The sequence below is a fragment of the Neoarius graeffei genome, chromosome 27 (assembly GCF_027579695.1).
Source record: "Neoarius graeffei isolate fNeoGra1 chromosome 27, fNeoGra1.pri, whole genome shotgun sequence".
Classification (NCBI taxonomy): domain Eukaryota; kingdom Metazoa; phylum Chordata; class Actinopteri; order Siluriformes; family Ariidae; genus Neoarius; species Neoarius graeffei.
Genome location: NC_083595.1, coordinates 13,503,282 through 13,518,796, shown reverse-complemented (window position 1 = coordinate 13,518,796; position 15,515 = coordinate 13,503,282). Strand labels below are relative to the sequence as shown.

The following is a 15,515-nucleotide window of genomic DNA, read 5'->3' as shown; positions in this document are numbered from 1 at the left end:
GTGACCCGCTGTTCAGGATGTCTCTCGCTAATGAGGATGAGCTATTATCCACTCCCAATACCACTCGGCTTCCTCGCGCTGCCTTTCAACTTCCCCCGAGCGCACAGATCCTAAGTCAGTTTCTTGCTCTTGTCAAAAAAAAAAAACCCAGGACGCGGGTAAGAAACGGCCCGTGATGAGCAGGATGGAAACCGCCACTCATGTCCCTACACCCTTCGGGAGCTCGTTAGAGGCTGTCGGTGATCACATCCCCCTCTTCATCGGCCGTTTCCTGCGCACTTCAGGGTGGCGCCAGTTTCCGTAGGGAGTGCGTAAATAAACACATTTGTCACTTCTCAAAGCAAATTGCATCGTGGGCCTTAATTATACGGCAGGGCTCCTCTGACTGCTTTATAATGCAGATGAGGCGACAGAGACGGCTCTGCTTTGGGGAGGTTTTTTTTTTTTTTGTAGTCAGTTTAATATAATATATATATTTATAAAGAAAGCCAGAGGAGGTCGAGTTCATTAACGCGTTAGCTGACGGTGTCCGTTTTAAAGCAGCCGTTTGTTTTACAGCAGAAAGCTCCGAGCTCGGCGTGGTCCCTGCTCACTGTCTTCACTTCTCATGGAACCTCAAGGACGTTCCACGAGGCACCAGATGAGGTTTTCAAACAGACTGGAATGCTGTTTGTTGGAAATTTTGATTCCGTGCCACGCAGCGAATATTGCAGTATTCGGAAAGCAATGCACTTCAGTGCACCATCACTACTGCTACTTTGAATTTACACACATCTTTTGTAGATATGAACGAATGCATGGGGGGGAAGGGATATGCGGGGGGGTTGAAATTGATGGTTAATAAGTATCCAGATAGGATGTACGCATCAAGTTTGCGTAAATAATAAATCGAGTCCGAGCTATAAACGTTCTCGTGCCAGTTGGACATGGGGTCACGCAATATTTCGCTCAAGATTTTTTGGTTAGCATGCAGTAGGGCTGGGTAAAAAAAATCAGTTTATTCGATTTTGGATCGATTTCATTTAAATTTCGCACTATCGATTCACAGGGCATGAGATCGAGTTTTGTCTCCCCCCCCCCCCCCCCCCCCCCCCCCCCCCCAACACAATCTCGTGTGTTGTGTGACTTTTCCTCCCTCAGCCGTCTTGTGCATGATGATGTCTCGTACATCCTTGACGTTCAAGCACGCACACAAAATGGCTGAGGTCAGAGCCATGGCTGAGGCAGGGAAAACACCGCTCGGCAAGCCGTCTCAAATGAAATCTGACGTGTGGAATCATTTCAAATTTAAAACGACAAAGGACGAAGAGCTTGATAAAACCAAGGTAGTTTGCAAGATATGCCAAGCAGAGCTCAGTTATTGTAGGAATACTACAAACCTCAGAAACCCCCTGACAAGGTACCACACTACGCTAACCTTAGCTTCCGACAACAAGCCGCCCGGAGCAAAACAAAAGAAACTGAAGGACCTGCTAATATTGGACCTCATCTCATTATCTCTAGCCGCTTTATCCTTCTACAGGGTCGCAGGCAAGCTGGAGCCCATCCCAGCTGACTACGGGCGAAAGGCGGGGTACACCCTGGACAAGTCGCCAGGTCATCACAGGGCTGACACATAGACACAGACAACCATTCACACTCACATTCACACCTACGGTCAATTTAGAGTCACCAGTTAACCTAACCTGCATGTCTTTGGACTGTGGGGGAAACCGGAGCACCCGGAGGAAACCCGCGTGGACACGGGGAGAACATGCAAACTCCGCACAGAAAGGCCCTCGCCGGCCACGGGGCTCGAACCCGGACCTTCTTGCTGTGAGGCGACAGCGCTAACCACTACACCACCGTGCCGCCCGACTATTGGACCTGTTAATATTCATTTCATCTCATTATCTCTAGCCGCTTTATCCTGTTCTACAGGGTCGCAGGCAAGCTGGAGCCTATCCCAGCTGACTACAGGCGAAAGGCGGGGTACACCCTGGACAAGTCGCCAGGTCATCACAGGGCTGACACATAGACACAGACAACCATTCACACTCACATTCACACCTACGCTCAATTTAGAGTCACCAGTTAACCTAACCTGCATGTCTTTGGACTGTGGGGGGAAACCAGAGCACCCGGAGGAAACCCACGCGGACACGGGGAGAACATGCAAACTCCACACAGAAAGGCCCTCACCGGCCACGGGGCTCGAACCCAGACCTTCTTGCTGTGAGGCGACAGCGCTAACCACTACACCACCGTGCTGCCTGTTAATATTAATACTTTTGTTAATATTTTTTTCACTTAAACAATACAATTTGCTGCAATGTTCATTTGCACTTTTTTACATTTGCACTTTTATTTGCACTTTTTTAATTACAGGAAGAAGACAGTTTTGTTTACAGTTACGTGTGAACTGTCAAATTCACAAAATAAAGATGTGTATTTTGCAACGTACGTATTGTATGGAGATATTTTCATTCTTTAAGAGCAGATTGAATTGATTCAGATTGAATAGAATCCTGATTAATCAATTTAAAACCCTAAGAATCGAAATCGAATCGATCTAGGAAATTGACTGCGATACCCAGCCCTAGCATGCAGGGGGAAGTTCATGGAACTACAATTAGTCGTTCTAGGACTGGGACAGCACACAATGTCTCAATATGCTGAAGGAAGGAGAGGCGCTTTAAAAAAAAAAAAAAAAAAAGAGTTGCAGGACAACCTGAAAGCAGCAGGAACAACAGTTACACAGAAAACAATAATAATGAATTGATTTCTTTCCCGAGGAGATGATGTCAGGCTGAGTAATATGATGGAACGTATAGCACGTTGTATCATCAATTTTGTCTTCAGGTAGCATGATTTTATTTATTTAATTATTTTTCCGATGTGGTCATGGATTGTTGTGGGAATTTTAATGTTAATATTTTGTCCGTAGTTTTTTGTGAGCGTGAGCATTCAGGTCTTTACGGGTCCTACTTGTGTGGGTCTATTTCCTGAGTTAGCACCCTGTGTCAGGGGTCATGTGACTCATCTGAGCACGGTGAAAAAGCAAGGTTTCTCTGTCCGTCATCGTCACGATTGTTGTCACGAGCGTCTTTTTAAATCGAATACTCTGACCTTGCACTCAAAAGCGTTTAAAAGGTTTTTCAGTCTTGAAATAAAACCGAACCGAACAGAGAACCAACCGGACGCGTCGACACACTTCAAGGTTGTGGTCTGATTTGGTTACTCATACTTCCGAAGTGTAGGAGGAGGAGCAGGTGGACAAAAAGGACCCCAAAAAAAAAAATTTCTCCTGATACTTGACATTTCTCTGAGATGGTTTCTAAGCAACCCAGCACAGTGAAGTTTGTCATAGTTTGCTCGTGGTTCGCTAAGCAGCTTCATGGTTGGTGACCTGCGGTGTCGCTCGAAAGGCGGCTCGGTTTCCCCGCACGGTTCCTTCTGAAGGAGCGAGCGACGCCGAGTCTCCTGGCAGATCAGCGCAGGAATCACTCAAAGCAAACCCTGTGGTTTTTTTTTTTTTAAATAATATATTAAAAAAAAAATATGGAGCAGGCGCTTGGGAGAAGGTATACATTGCTGGGGTGAGCGTGTAAGGACGACGCTCGGACTGATTTTCAAGGGTTTATGGGGTTGAGTGAAGGGCACTTGAAGTGCATTCTCACTCCATGTTCAGGGATTAGTAACGAAAGGAGCCGAGATACTGACATTCCAGATACAGAGATGCACTTGGCACGCTATGTCCTCGACAGACCCTCCCTCAGCGGCAGTGCGACACGCACACGCACGCGCGCACACGCACACAGTCGTCTGTCTCTCAGGTCCGCGGTGCCTGCTGATTGGCTGACGAGGGAGGGGCTGTACGTTAGCAGCCGCCCTGCGCATCATCTCCATTGGCTTAGACAAGGATGACATCATCAAAGCCAGCTGTTGATTTGGCTCGGCGCGTGTGTGTATATGCGATAGAGAGAGAGGGAGAGCTGGTCGTCGTGGCGATGGGTAGGGAGACAGACAGAGCCGAGGCGCGCTCCAACAAGCGCCACCCGTCCTCCGCCGCTATGGAAACGAGCGATGTCCGCCACCGAGAGGATGAGGCAGGTGCGTGAGAGATGGGACGTGGGTGTTGCAGCTTTATAACCGAGCCTGGGTTGAAATATTAAACACCTTGAATCTGTCTTGGAAAAAGGCTTTCTAAACTGAGCTGTAAATGTGGAGAGAGTACTTTGTAAAGGTTAAAGGTACTCAGGGTGTCGGCCGAAGGGTCAGAAAGAACGCGACAGTTTAGGACCTTTTTTTTTCTGTGAATTTCCTGGAACGAGCGTTTGTGTATCAGCTCATCCGATTCCATGGTTCAGTATAAAGTGCCTGAGGCGACTATTGGCAGACAGGAGAGAGGGAGAGAGTGTGTGTGTGTGTGTGTGTGTGTGTATGAGAGAGAGAGAGAGAGAGAGAGAGAGACACAATGTGGCGCGCTCCATCAGTGTAAATTGCAGTGGATGGCTGCAGGCGCTTGCTTAACGCTATTAGCGTCTGGAACGGTGTAAGCGATCCGCCGCAGGAAAGCCACATGCAGAGAAAAATAATAAAATGTAAAGAAAAATGTTTTTTTTTTTTTAATGAGGGTGAAATGTTTGTGTATCTGTCGAATTTGCCTTGAAGCTCTCTTTCCAGAGTTCAGGACGATTAATATTCCCGAGCGTGTCTGCGTCAGTGTGTGAATTTTTGCACTCGCGTCTTAATTAAATGATAATTAAGGTGAAACTGCTTCATCAGCTTTCTTTGCATTCGAGGGAAAAACCGTCGCCTTGGGCCATGCAGGAGGAGTTCAGCGCACGACACGGGCTAATTAATGTAAATGATCCTGAATATATTACTGCATGAGGTCGCATCGGTCTATTCACAAACACGAGTTCCAGACTTTTTTTTTTTTTTTCTCCCTTCTTCTTCCCTCATTCAGTACTAATTTTGTTGTTTGGATCGTCGTAGTGACCGGATGGTCATGTTTCATCACGAGGGTTACATCCTTGAACTTTAGGAAGTAATTATGTAATAGTTTCTTGGAGTCTAGAGTATAAAATTTGATTTTTTAAAAAAAATTAAATTTTTTTTGTAGCATCACCAGTTTGTTTGCGTTTGAACATCGTGATGTTATTTGTTTGTCCGATATCGAAATGATCTGAAATAAGAGAACTGGATCAGTGGATAAATACGTTCGAGTCGCTACACATCCTGCAGTCAGAAACAGGAGGAAAATTCTCAAACCAAACGTCTCCGGGTGTTCCCGCGGAGGGACGCGACAAACAAAAACAGACTTAAAAGTAGTGTTCGAAAAATCTGCAAAATATATTCATTAAACTATGGTAATAACATTTCCTTCCTTTTTTATTATAATTATATTATATTTTTACACCACCTCCCCCAATACTTTTTTTTTTTTTTTTTAACAATTGGTACTTCGTTGCATAGCAACAAGCTCATTGGGGTCGAGCAGGTTTCTGTCTGGAAGTCGATCATATTCAAGCTCGAATGGAAATTGTTCCGATGTTCGCAATAACAACGATGTTTGTCTGATTTGCACTGAGGTGTGGTATTGTTGAAGTGAAGCTCTGATTTAAAAAAAGATGTTTTACATTTGAATTTCTTTTTTTAACTGACACCAATTTTACAAGATCTGTAGCTTTTTATTAAAAATCCTACTAATATATGTTAAAAAAAATGAGAAATTATGCACCGTGTGCCCAACAGAGGGCAGCAAATAGTTTAAACAAATAAATAAGACGAAGTAGGAAAATATTGTCCAAACAAAAAAGGACCGATTGTTCAATATTCAGCTGTAAAATGTTTAAATCAGAGACGCGTTCGAGTGGAGTGAGGAAACCGTCTCCGTCTCGGAGAATTTAACGAGGTTTGAGATGGTACAAGTTGAGAGATGGCGAGGAGGTTGATGGGCGAGCTCGGTCTGAAGCTGCAAACGGTTCGTGTGTTTTGTATTTTGAGGGCTTTTTGCTGTTTGGATTTTGCCCATATTTCTGTGGAACGCTCATAAGGTTGTGGTGATTCTTCTCGTGCTTGGCTAAAAAAATTGTTTGCTGTTTTGCGTGTGCATGTTTTTGTTTTTTTGTTTTTTTTTTTTTTTTGTTCCTTGGGATCTTGTTTTGCATTTTCTAAAAAGTTTCATTTTGATCTCCTGGAATTAAAATTTTTAAATGTAGGGTTTTTTTTTTTTTTTTTTGTGCCAATCAGCATGATTGTCAAACTAAACCGCGATAAAGATGAACCTGATCTTTTGCGCCCCCTTGTGTTCTGGATAAAAAAAGCACTTTTATGACTTTGAATAAGGTTAAAGAATCAATTTTTTTTGGGGGGGGGGGGGGGGTTTCAAGATTATTAAATTGTATTTTCAGACCCTTTTTATTTTTATTTCAAATGTATTTATAATATTCGTGTGTGTGAGAGTCTGTCCGTCCTCCAGTTCCTTTATTGTGCTTTAGAAACCAACAGCTGATGGTTTATTCAGCTTCATGCATCTCAATTTACATATTTCATCTTTTCAAAACGTGTGTTTTTTTTTCAACGAGAGGGAGCGAGTGTGTTTTTGAAATGCAGATTCAGAGACTCGGCCTTGTTCTCACACCGGGTGTTTTGGGGAGAGGATGGAGCAGAACGGGGAGCTGCCTGCAGGGCAAGATGCGGCGGGGGGGGGGATCGAGATGGAGAGCAGGAGATAAAGGATGACAGAAATGAGGATGATGGAGAGATTTAACAGATATGAACGGGGTGTGTTTGTTCTGAATTCAAGGAATAATTTGACTTGTCTCGCTCTGACCTTCGCCGCTCACATCTGTGTCGTTTGTACGATTTCCACAAATAAACTGCTGGTGTTTTTTTTTTAATTTATTACCGATTCGCTTATAACGCCAGTCTCGGGGCAGATTTTGGGGCCGTTTCCGTTTGGGGCTGTTCCCTGTACAGCGGAGGGAGATTTTTCTGAACTGTTCCTTGGGTGCAGCCACGGCGTGCAGGTTAGAGAAACGGTTAGTACGCACACGGTCTGTCTCTCCAACTGAAAGGTCAGTGGTTCAGGTCCCTGAAGAATGTGAGGGTGAGACAGTGAATGTTTCCCTCGACAGCCACTTCAGCAAGGCACCGTACCCCTCCCCTCCAAAAAAAAACCACCCTCAACTACTCCCAGACCTAAATAACTCCTCCCCAGCCGCTGTAGCCTGGCTGCACACTGGGGTGTGTGTGTCTCACTGCTTCAGAGTTAAATGCGGAGCATAATTTCCCCTCAGGGATTAAAAGTATCTAAATAATAATATATAAGTGAGTCTTGTATAATAATATCTAGGACTCTCTCTCTCTCTCTCTCTCTCTGTCCTTATTGTCCTCCAGCCGAACACATGATTAGCACGCTGCGCTAACAGCTAGCCCTTTGACACCCTTACACACTGCAGAATTTATTCCAGCAGTGAAACACACACCAACAGAGCGGGCGTAGAGAGATACAGGGCACTTTGAAGAGAGCTATTAGTGTGTGAGTGATGCCTGTAGGGTTCTTTTATATAAATTCTCTCTCCGAGCATGTGAGCTGTCAAATTCCGCGTGTGTGTGTGTGTAAGAGGCTGGGACACGAACACCTGCTTCTGTCGTGAGCACCACCTGTGAGGCTGTCACTGTGAGTGTGCAACGCTCATCTCCTTTGTGTGTGTGTGTGGTCTGAGGTCAGTCCACTTGACCTCTGTAAGCATGCACAGTGTTGTCAGTAGCAGCTTTCAGACCTGATGCCAGCGAAGACGCACAGACTCCTGAACGTATCCTGCCATCTCTCACCGTTTCACTCTCTCCATCTTTTTCTTTCACTTTCTCTCTTAGCTTCTCTCTCGTCAGTGTGATATGTATTTATTCATGCAGGCTGCACTTTTTTTTTTTTTTTTGTCTTTGACACTTCAAAGATTGTTTTTTTTTTTTTTTTTTTTTTTCTTCCCCCTTCCCACAAGACCTGGAAAGCCTTCATTCATTTTAATGTGTGTATACATGCTCATGCACAAGCAAAAACCCTCTGGTAATGGAGTAGTTTCTGACTGTGTGTGGCAGGTGTGTGAGGGCGATGCGGAAGGCGTGCACGGGTCGTGGTCATGTGACCCGACCCCACCGTTGGTGACAGGGTCATGGAAGCGACTGGGTCCTACTGTCCCCCAAGTTACTGCCCCAACACAGCTGGTAAACGCACACAGACACGTTTGTTTAATTTACTCCCTCCACACATCCCATGAAAATGTTGCTGCTTTGTTCTTACCTATCTCTGTGTGTGTGTGTCCCCGTGTCCCAGCAGGTTGTGTGTGTATGTGCGTGTTAGGCGTCGGCTCCCATGAGAATGTCTGAAGTTGTGCTGGAGGAAAGAGGCTGCGACGCGATGAAAGTCTTGGAGAGCGACGGCCCTCCCAAACCGCACAGCCCCGCCCACACACACGAACACAACGCCACACACACCCAGCACCAGGAGCGCGCACACAACGAGTGTGTGAAAGAACAGAGCTGCCTGGACCTCAGTAACCAAACACAGGTGAGTGGGACGGGAACAGACCAGGCACACGCCCGGCAAAAACTCAACGTGTTTGTCGCTGATGTGGTGCCGTTTATCGTTTGTACCTTTTTACATAGACGAGACTGCAGGATCCGGTTGTGTCATGAACCAGTAATTATTATAACGTATATCTTTTATTATTCTGTCCTCCTAAACAAATAACTTCATGTTCTGCTGTTAGAAGTTATTATTTTTCTAAGCTGGTGATTCCACGACGCCCTAATCGGCAATACACTGAGATAACGAACGATAGACAGGAGACTTGTTGACGCCCCTTTCGGATGAGCGATAGCAGTGGGCGGAGCCTGGAGGAGCCAGATCCTGGCCCAGCTGCTGCGTGATTGGTTCCAGCCAGGCCAGAGGGGCCAGAATATCTGAAGCTGAAATCCCGCAGGCTTATCCGCAAACTTCCTGTGTGTCATTCCAAGTCATAGGATGGCTGCGCGTGTGCGTGCGCGCGTGTGTGACTTTGCCGCCATCTGTCACTGGCAGCACGACGGAGGAAGAGGGCCAAACTTCATCTCGCTGTCTTTCTCTCGCTTTCTGTCTTTCCCAATTAGCTGCTTCACTGATGCGTTCACATGGCTCACCTTCTGTCACTGCAACAACCTACTTACTGTAGCGCTACAGTACAGCCCGCACGCACGTCCCAAACGATCCGCGTACATACGGACAAGGCATCCATATCCTTCAGTCAATTTACCCAAACACATCCCTTTATAAGGACGCATAGATTTCTGCAGATTTATAGTAAATATCTTTTATACGTAGAAAGAAGAAACTCTTCAGAATATTTATCAGAAACGTCATCCTGTGGAACGGAGTTTTGATTTTTCACAAAAAATAATCCTGAAGAATAGCATGATCTCGTTTTAATGATGAACAACATTCAGATTCCAGAAGTTTGCTCAGTGAAGTCAAGATTTAAACAAAAAGGATTTAGGTTTCATTACTCCACTTTTCCTTTCTTTTTTCCCCCATTTTCTTCCTTCCTTTCTTTTTGTTTGTTTTTTCTCTTTTCCTTATCTCTCTTTTTTTCTTCCATTTTCTTTTTTTTCTGTTCCTGTCTTTCCTTTCTCTTCCTTTCTTTGTCTTTTTCCTTCTTCCTCTGCTTTTCTTTGGATCCACTTGTCTCTGCCAATCAATATAAAGTGAAGAACTCCTTCTGTCCCAATGGGCGTGGTCTCTTCTTGGATAACTCCACCCCATCCACAGCACCTGAATGGTTGCATGAGGATGAAAATGATGGTACGAGCTCACACTCCCCGATCTCGACCCATTTTAACGCCTGGGGGTGATTTGACTGATTATTTATTTATTTAATCGGAGCGCCGTGCTCCTGCTCTCTACCACCAACATTAAATCATCAGCTGAGGGATTGTCTTTTGGAAGTGTGGTGTTTATCTCCACTGTGTTTCCCGAGACCTGTAGAATCTGTGTCAAGGTGCATTAAAGCTGTTTGGGAGGCTCACGTTGGCCGAACACCTCGTTACTTTTGGTTTTTCCTTCAGCTGTGTACAGGAAGCCTGAGACTGTGTGGAGTGTAAATCCATCAAGCCCACGAAAACGCAGCCCTCGCTGCACCGACATCCCGTTCTTAATGGTGACTTTTACAAGCTGTAGGTGACGGCGTCAGGGATAAAGATGCATGATAGGAAACGTCGAAAGCCATTAGGGAAAGACGCGGCTTAATCTGCATCCACACTCGCGAGTGACTGAGCAGGCGGCGCTTCATTTTCCAAACAAGTTCACAGCATGAGGCTGGAATCCAGAGACACGGCAGCAAACTGACACTTGAGCTGATATTAGTATTGTCACAATTTTATGCAAATGAGTTCTGATGCAACTGAAGCAACACACAAATTCAGACGAAACCCTTTCTTTAAAAAAAAAAAAGCTGCCAAAACCGTTCATTTGGACTGATCTGACAGAGAGCGCTCCCTTTTGAGTTCCCTGAAGAACCTTCTGGTTTATGGATCTTTAGCAAGTTCTATAAACTGGTTCCAGTTTAAAAAAAAAAGTCAATAAAATTCCCATGGCAGAAAGTGATTATTCAGTTCTACTGTATTGTGAGAAGAAAAAAAGAAATCTGGACAGAAAAGAATGGCTCTGTCCTTCACGGAATAAAAACAAATTGAAAAGACTTGGCATTCTGAGCCTTTTTTTTTGTGTTTTTTGTTTTATTGAATTGGAAAGTTCTGTCAGCTGTCATGTGGAAATGGAGTCAGCTACGTAAAGTCTGGTTACAGCCTGCTGCATGGTACATTTCTGAAACGTTAAGCATTACGTGAACCATTTCTTCACCAGAGGGAAAAGAAATGAACGTCAGGTTAAAACTTGCGAGTGAGTTGTGGTCCTCGGAAAAAGTGCTGACTGGTTTATCTTCCATGCTGATACGAACAGCACACACGATGTTATAATAATAATAATAATAATAATACCACCACCACCTGGTCTTCACTTGGACAGGCTACCTTGCTGGTGGTGCCCTCAGTAATAGTTTATATTTTTCAACATTTATTCTGGCATCGACTTTTTTTTTTTTTTTTTTAAATCAGAGCAGATACTGCAGGGTTGGTTGGTTGGTTTATTTTTTATTATTTTTTTTTCCCTCCCTCTACTTATCAGTAGGCATGTCAGGTGAAAATTCAGTCCAAATTGCTTGAAACTGCTCTCACTGAATTCAGAACAGCATACTCTTACAAAATTAAAATGTTTATCCGTTCATGAGATATTACAAATCAAAGATTGGGGGGGAAAGAAAAGCCTTAATTTTTAGAAAACTGCCGTAATATTCTGTATGAGGATCACATGGTCCAAAATGGGCCTCATGAGATCAAATGTTTTGGGGGTTTTTTGGTCCCCCCCCCCAACATTTCTATTTTTCAAGATATTTACATGGAATTTGGCAGGCACATAGATGGTTGTATACTGAATACAAAGTTTGAAAAATTTGTAAAAGCCAATTATGGTGCTTTTCCACTACCAACGCGGCTGAGTTGGGCTGAGCCGTGCCGTGCTGAGTCGAGCTGAGTGGGGCTGTTGGAGTTGCATTTCGACTACAACCGCGCTCAACCGTGCTGGCTGGAAGTGGGTGGACACATTGGGTGGAGTTAGCGCAAGTGGGTGGACGTCACGTGATGTCGTTAGGTGGCGCAAACAGTGACATCAGTGACCTTTTAAGCGGTAGTCTCATGACCTGGATAGTAAACAATAAACATGGAGGACATGGAGTCGTTAGTGTTGCTGGTCTTGGTGCTGTGGCTTGTTGTCACCGACAACGCCAACAGATACTGGCAAGAGCGTATAGATGAGGCGAGGTGCATAAGGCTTCAGAAATTCTCGTAACTCGTAATTCTTCTTCTTTGTCGTAATTCTTCTTCTTCCGGGTTTACGGTGTTTACAGATCCCAGCGTGCTCGCGGGGCGTGTGTGGGCATGTGAGGACACTCCTCCTCACCAATCAGTGCACAGGGGAGTGTCTCCTCACGCCCTAGCCCCACTCGGCTCAGTTGGGCCCACTTCAGCCCCACTCCAAAACCGTGCGAGTTTTGGGTGCTGAGTAAGGCTGAAGTGAGCTCAGTCGTGCTGCTCTGAGGTAGTCGAAACGCGAGCTGTTTTGGGCTGAAGTGAGCTGAAAAAGGGTAGTGGAAAAGGGCCAAAAGTATTCATTATGCTAATTGGGTAAAAATGTTAAATCGGTAAACTCTATTTAAAAAAAAAAAAGTAATAAAAGATTTCTAATCCCCTCTTTGTGCTCTGTAGGTCTTTTGTATTTCTCAAAAGTAGGGCCTACTAGCGTTTATATTAAAGAATATAAATGATATTCACAGCTTTCAGGGCGAACCTCGAAAAAAAACTGTGTAATTCACATTAATTGAATTGAAATTGACACTCGCGTTTCTGACTTCCAGGTTTTTTTTAAATATCACTCCGACCACTAAGATCTCTATTTTTCGTCAAAACAACTCCAGTCGTAATCGAAAATATTTTTCCATGAATCAGTTTGATTTTGAAAAAACAAGTAGGTAAAGCTATGAAAACTCACTTCAAAGTCTCCCGTGAATCATCACATCAAAACTAGCAGACGGAAAACTTGGCTGAATCTTTCATCAGAAACAGCGAGAGCGAGAGAACGTCCCTATAAAAGTTATGATTAATGTTCACGAGTAATCCAGCCGGAAACCGATCAGAAGAGTGAGTGAGTGAGCGCTTTCCCGTGACTCAAAAAGAAAAGCACCGGCAGTTTCCCAATGTCACGCGAGCAGAGTTTTTACTGTGGTGTACCGAATTCAACCTGCCGTTACTCCCAACGTACTGAACAGATCTTAACCAGATATCTTTCTTTGGGAAGCTGAAATTATAAGCTTTTAATCATGATCGTATTCACAGTAGAAAATATTTAAGAGTTAAGCAATGACAGGTTTAGAAACTCGGATGAGCGTCTGCATGGACAATTTTCACAGCATGGCCATGATAAACGTGCCAATTATCAGAATCAGCACTTGAACTTGCTACTTTTCAGATAAAAGCGCTTTTCATATGTATGCGCATATCCGAGACAACCATGATCTTTATTTAAAAAATAAAAAAAAAATCACCTTTGTGTAGTCTGACCCAGTGTCCCGCTCACAGCGCTATGGAGTTGCTTGAAATGTTGATGCTTCGAGTCCGTCCAACCAACCCTCCAGTGTTGTGTCTCGATGTTCCACCCGAAGCGCTTTTGGATTGTTAGAATTGTGGCCCGCATGTCACGTGATTTCACTCAAGCTTTTTCGGTGCTTGTGAGGAATACAGGAATGAGTCGGCCCTTTCATTCGCTTCTGCAGTGAGGGGAAAGGTAAGAACACGTCAAGGTTGAGCAACACGGCTGACGGAAAGCACGGTGCGCGTGACATGATGACTGTCGTGTCCTTTCAACACCAGTTTTTATTCAAAGTTTTTGTTTCACTGCAAAAAATGCCATCTGAGCCAGTTAACTTGAATATTCTTATGTTTTACTGTTAAGCTTTACATTTTCCTATTTTCTATTTTGAATCGTTTAAGATTCATTTTTAGAAAGAAGCTAAATTATCTGCCAATAGACTATAAGAAAATTAAAATCTTATTAGTAAATATCAAGAAAAAGCCGTAATCTTATAGGAAATGGCGAGTAAATGTGACCTAGAGTAAAGATATTTTCACCTGCTAAGATGTTCGTTTTATTTTTTTAAAATTTAAGTTATTTCCGAATATTAAACATTGTTCATTTAATGTAGGTTGTAAGAAAGATTTAAATTCTTATAAAATTTCAAACTACAATCATCATCAAATTTTATGGCGAATGAATTTTGTCCCAAATATCAGTGTCCTCGATTGCAAAGTATCAGTATCATCCCGAGGAAAGAAAAAAAAAAAATCGGCCGACCCTTCGTATCTCGCTGTAGTTAAAGCCGGACGGGTTTTTGAGGTCTGAAAACGAACTTGTTTATGTCTACAGTGGGGGAAAAAATATTGACATTGAAATCTCTCTAGTTCAACATCCTAAGCTCATGTGCTCTCATCGCCCTTTTCAACCAACGGGGTTCTGTTGTTCGCGCACCGTTCTGCATTGAACCATTCAGAGCGTTTCAACCAAAAATAAATTGGTTCGGAACCTATAAAGTTGGCTCCCAGCTGGAAAGAGAATGTAGCTGTTTTTTTCCAGTGCAAACTGTGACGACAGTGGGCGTGTCCTTAGTCTGGAGAGGACGCGGAACGCAACAGAAAAGGCTCTTCAGAAGAAAAAAAAAAATAGGTACCCTGTGGGTCCATGTGGCTACTGCTTAGAAATAAAATGGTTTTCTGATACCATGTCCATACAGTAAATATAGCATATACATGTATTTACTCTGTGAGGCAGTAGACACAAAAATGAAGCGTAATTTTAAAAATCACAGAAGTAAAATTACCAAGTGTTTGTACTTTTTATATTATTCTTTAAAGTGCATATCACAGGCAAGATCAGTGTAATTCTCCTACTTTAGATTAAACTTCGGTCAAATATCTGTCACGTTCTGCATTCTCTGCAGGCCTAGAAATTCATACATTTTTCCACCAGCCAGCCGGACTAGTTCCCTTCCAAAGTAACTCGCCAAACGGAAGATCAACTAACCAAAATTTGTTCATGTATGAATTTTACTTCTGTCAAAAATAACGCACAAGAGAGTAGTTACCATTGTTCATGACTAATGTGCATTTATTTCAAGACCCGAGTATTTTGATACTGTTGTTAAATACATAAATGAGAACAACACAGAGCACCATAATATAATATCAACAAATAATAATATATTGGAAAACTTGGCAACTTGGTGTATGAGTATTGAAAACAAATATACTTACTGTCATGACTATAGCACCCAAAATATGTCCAACATGCTTTCTGTATTTAACCATTTATGAGAGAGAAAGCATAAGGAGCTTCATATTGACTAGGAATCAACTTGAAGAAAATTTATTATTCTATAAAAATCGCAGCCAAGGCCTGCCCTGCTCCCACGTTTGCTTATAAGTCCTTTGTTGTTTCTCCTTCTCGTACGCTTTATCGGCGGCATTTTTCTCCTCTTCAGACCGAGGTCGCTTTGTCCCCGTCTCTGGCGGTTTCTGTACACCTTTCAGAAAATTCCACATCGCAACGTAGCTTTGGTAGATATAAACTGCAACAAAAAACATGTTTCAAAGGGCGACAATGTGGCCACGTCTATTGAATTTGATAACGTGATGTGGCAGCAGGGGCATGGCCAAGCGTGAATGGAGGGCGGAGTCAGGGAAGGTAAGTGGTGGAATCATTACACCTGATGGGGATTAACCTGTGTTTGTGTATCTTCCCCAGTGACCGTTCCCTTTAAAAGGAGAGGAGAGCAGAGAAAGGGAGCTCTCTCTCCCCAACCAGAACACGTATGTGTGCGTGGCTGGGA

At 43.6% G+C, this 15,515-nt stretch overlaps 1 protein-coding gene across 6 annotated transcripts in view; it reads left to right on the top strand.

Moving 5' to 3' along the window:
- The window catches only part of LOC132875125 (R3H domain-containing protein 1), an 87,525-nt gene that overhangs the window by 30,959 nt on the left and 41,051 nt on the right, over positions 1–15,515 (top strand). For 5 of the 6 annotated variants that reach the window (XM_060911753.1, XM_060911752.1, XM_060911751.1 and 2 more), the window contains exons 2-3: positions 8,089–8,214; positions 8,324–8,557. In XM_060911753.1, coding sequence (XP_060767736.1) covers positions 8,363–8,557 — 195 coding nt within the window. In that variant the 5' untranslated portion in view covers positions 8,089–8,214; positions 8,324–8,362. The remainder of the gene's footprint in view (positions 1–8,088; positions 8,215–8,323; positions 8,558–15,515) is intronic. The other variant, XM_060911749.1, reaches the window with a different exon arrangement.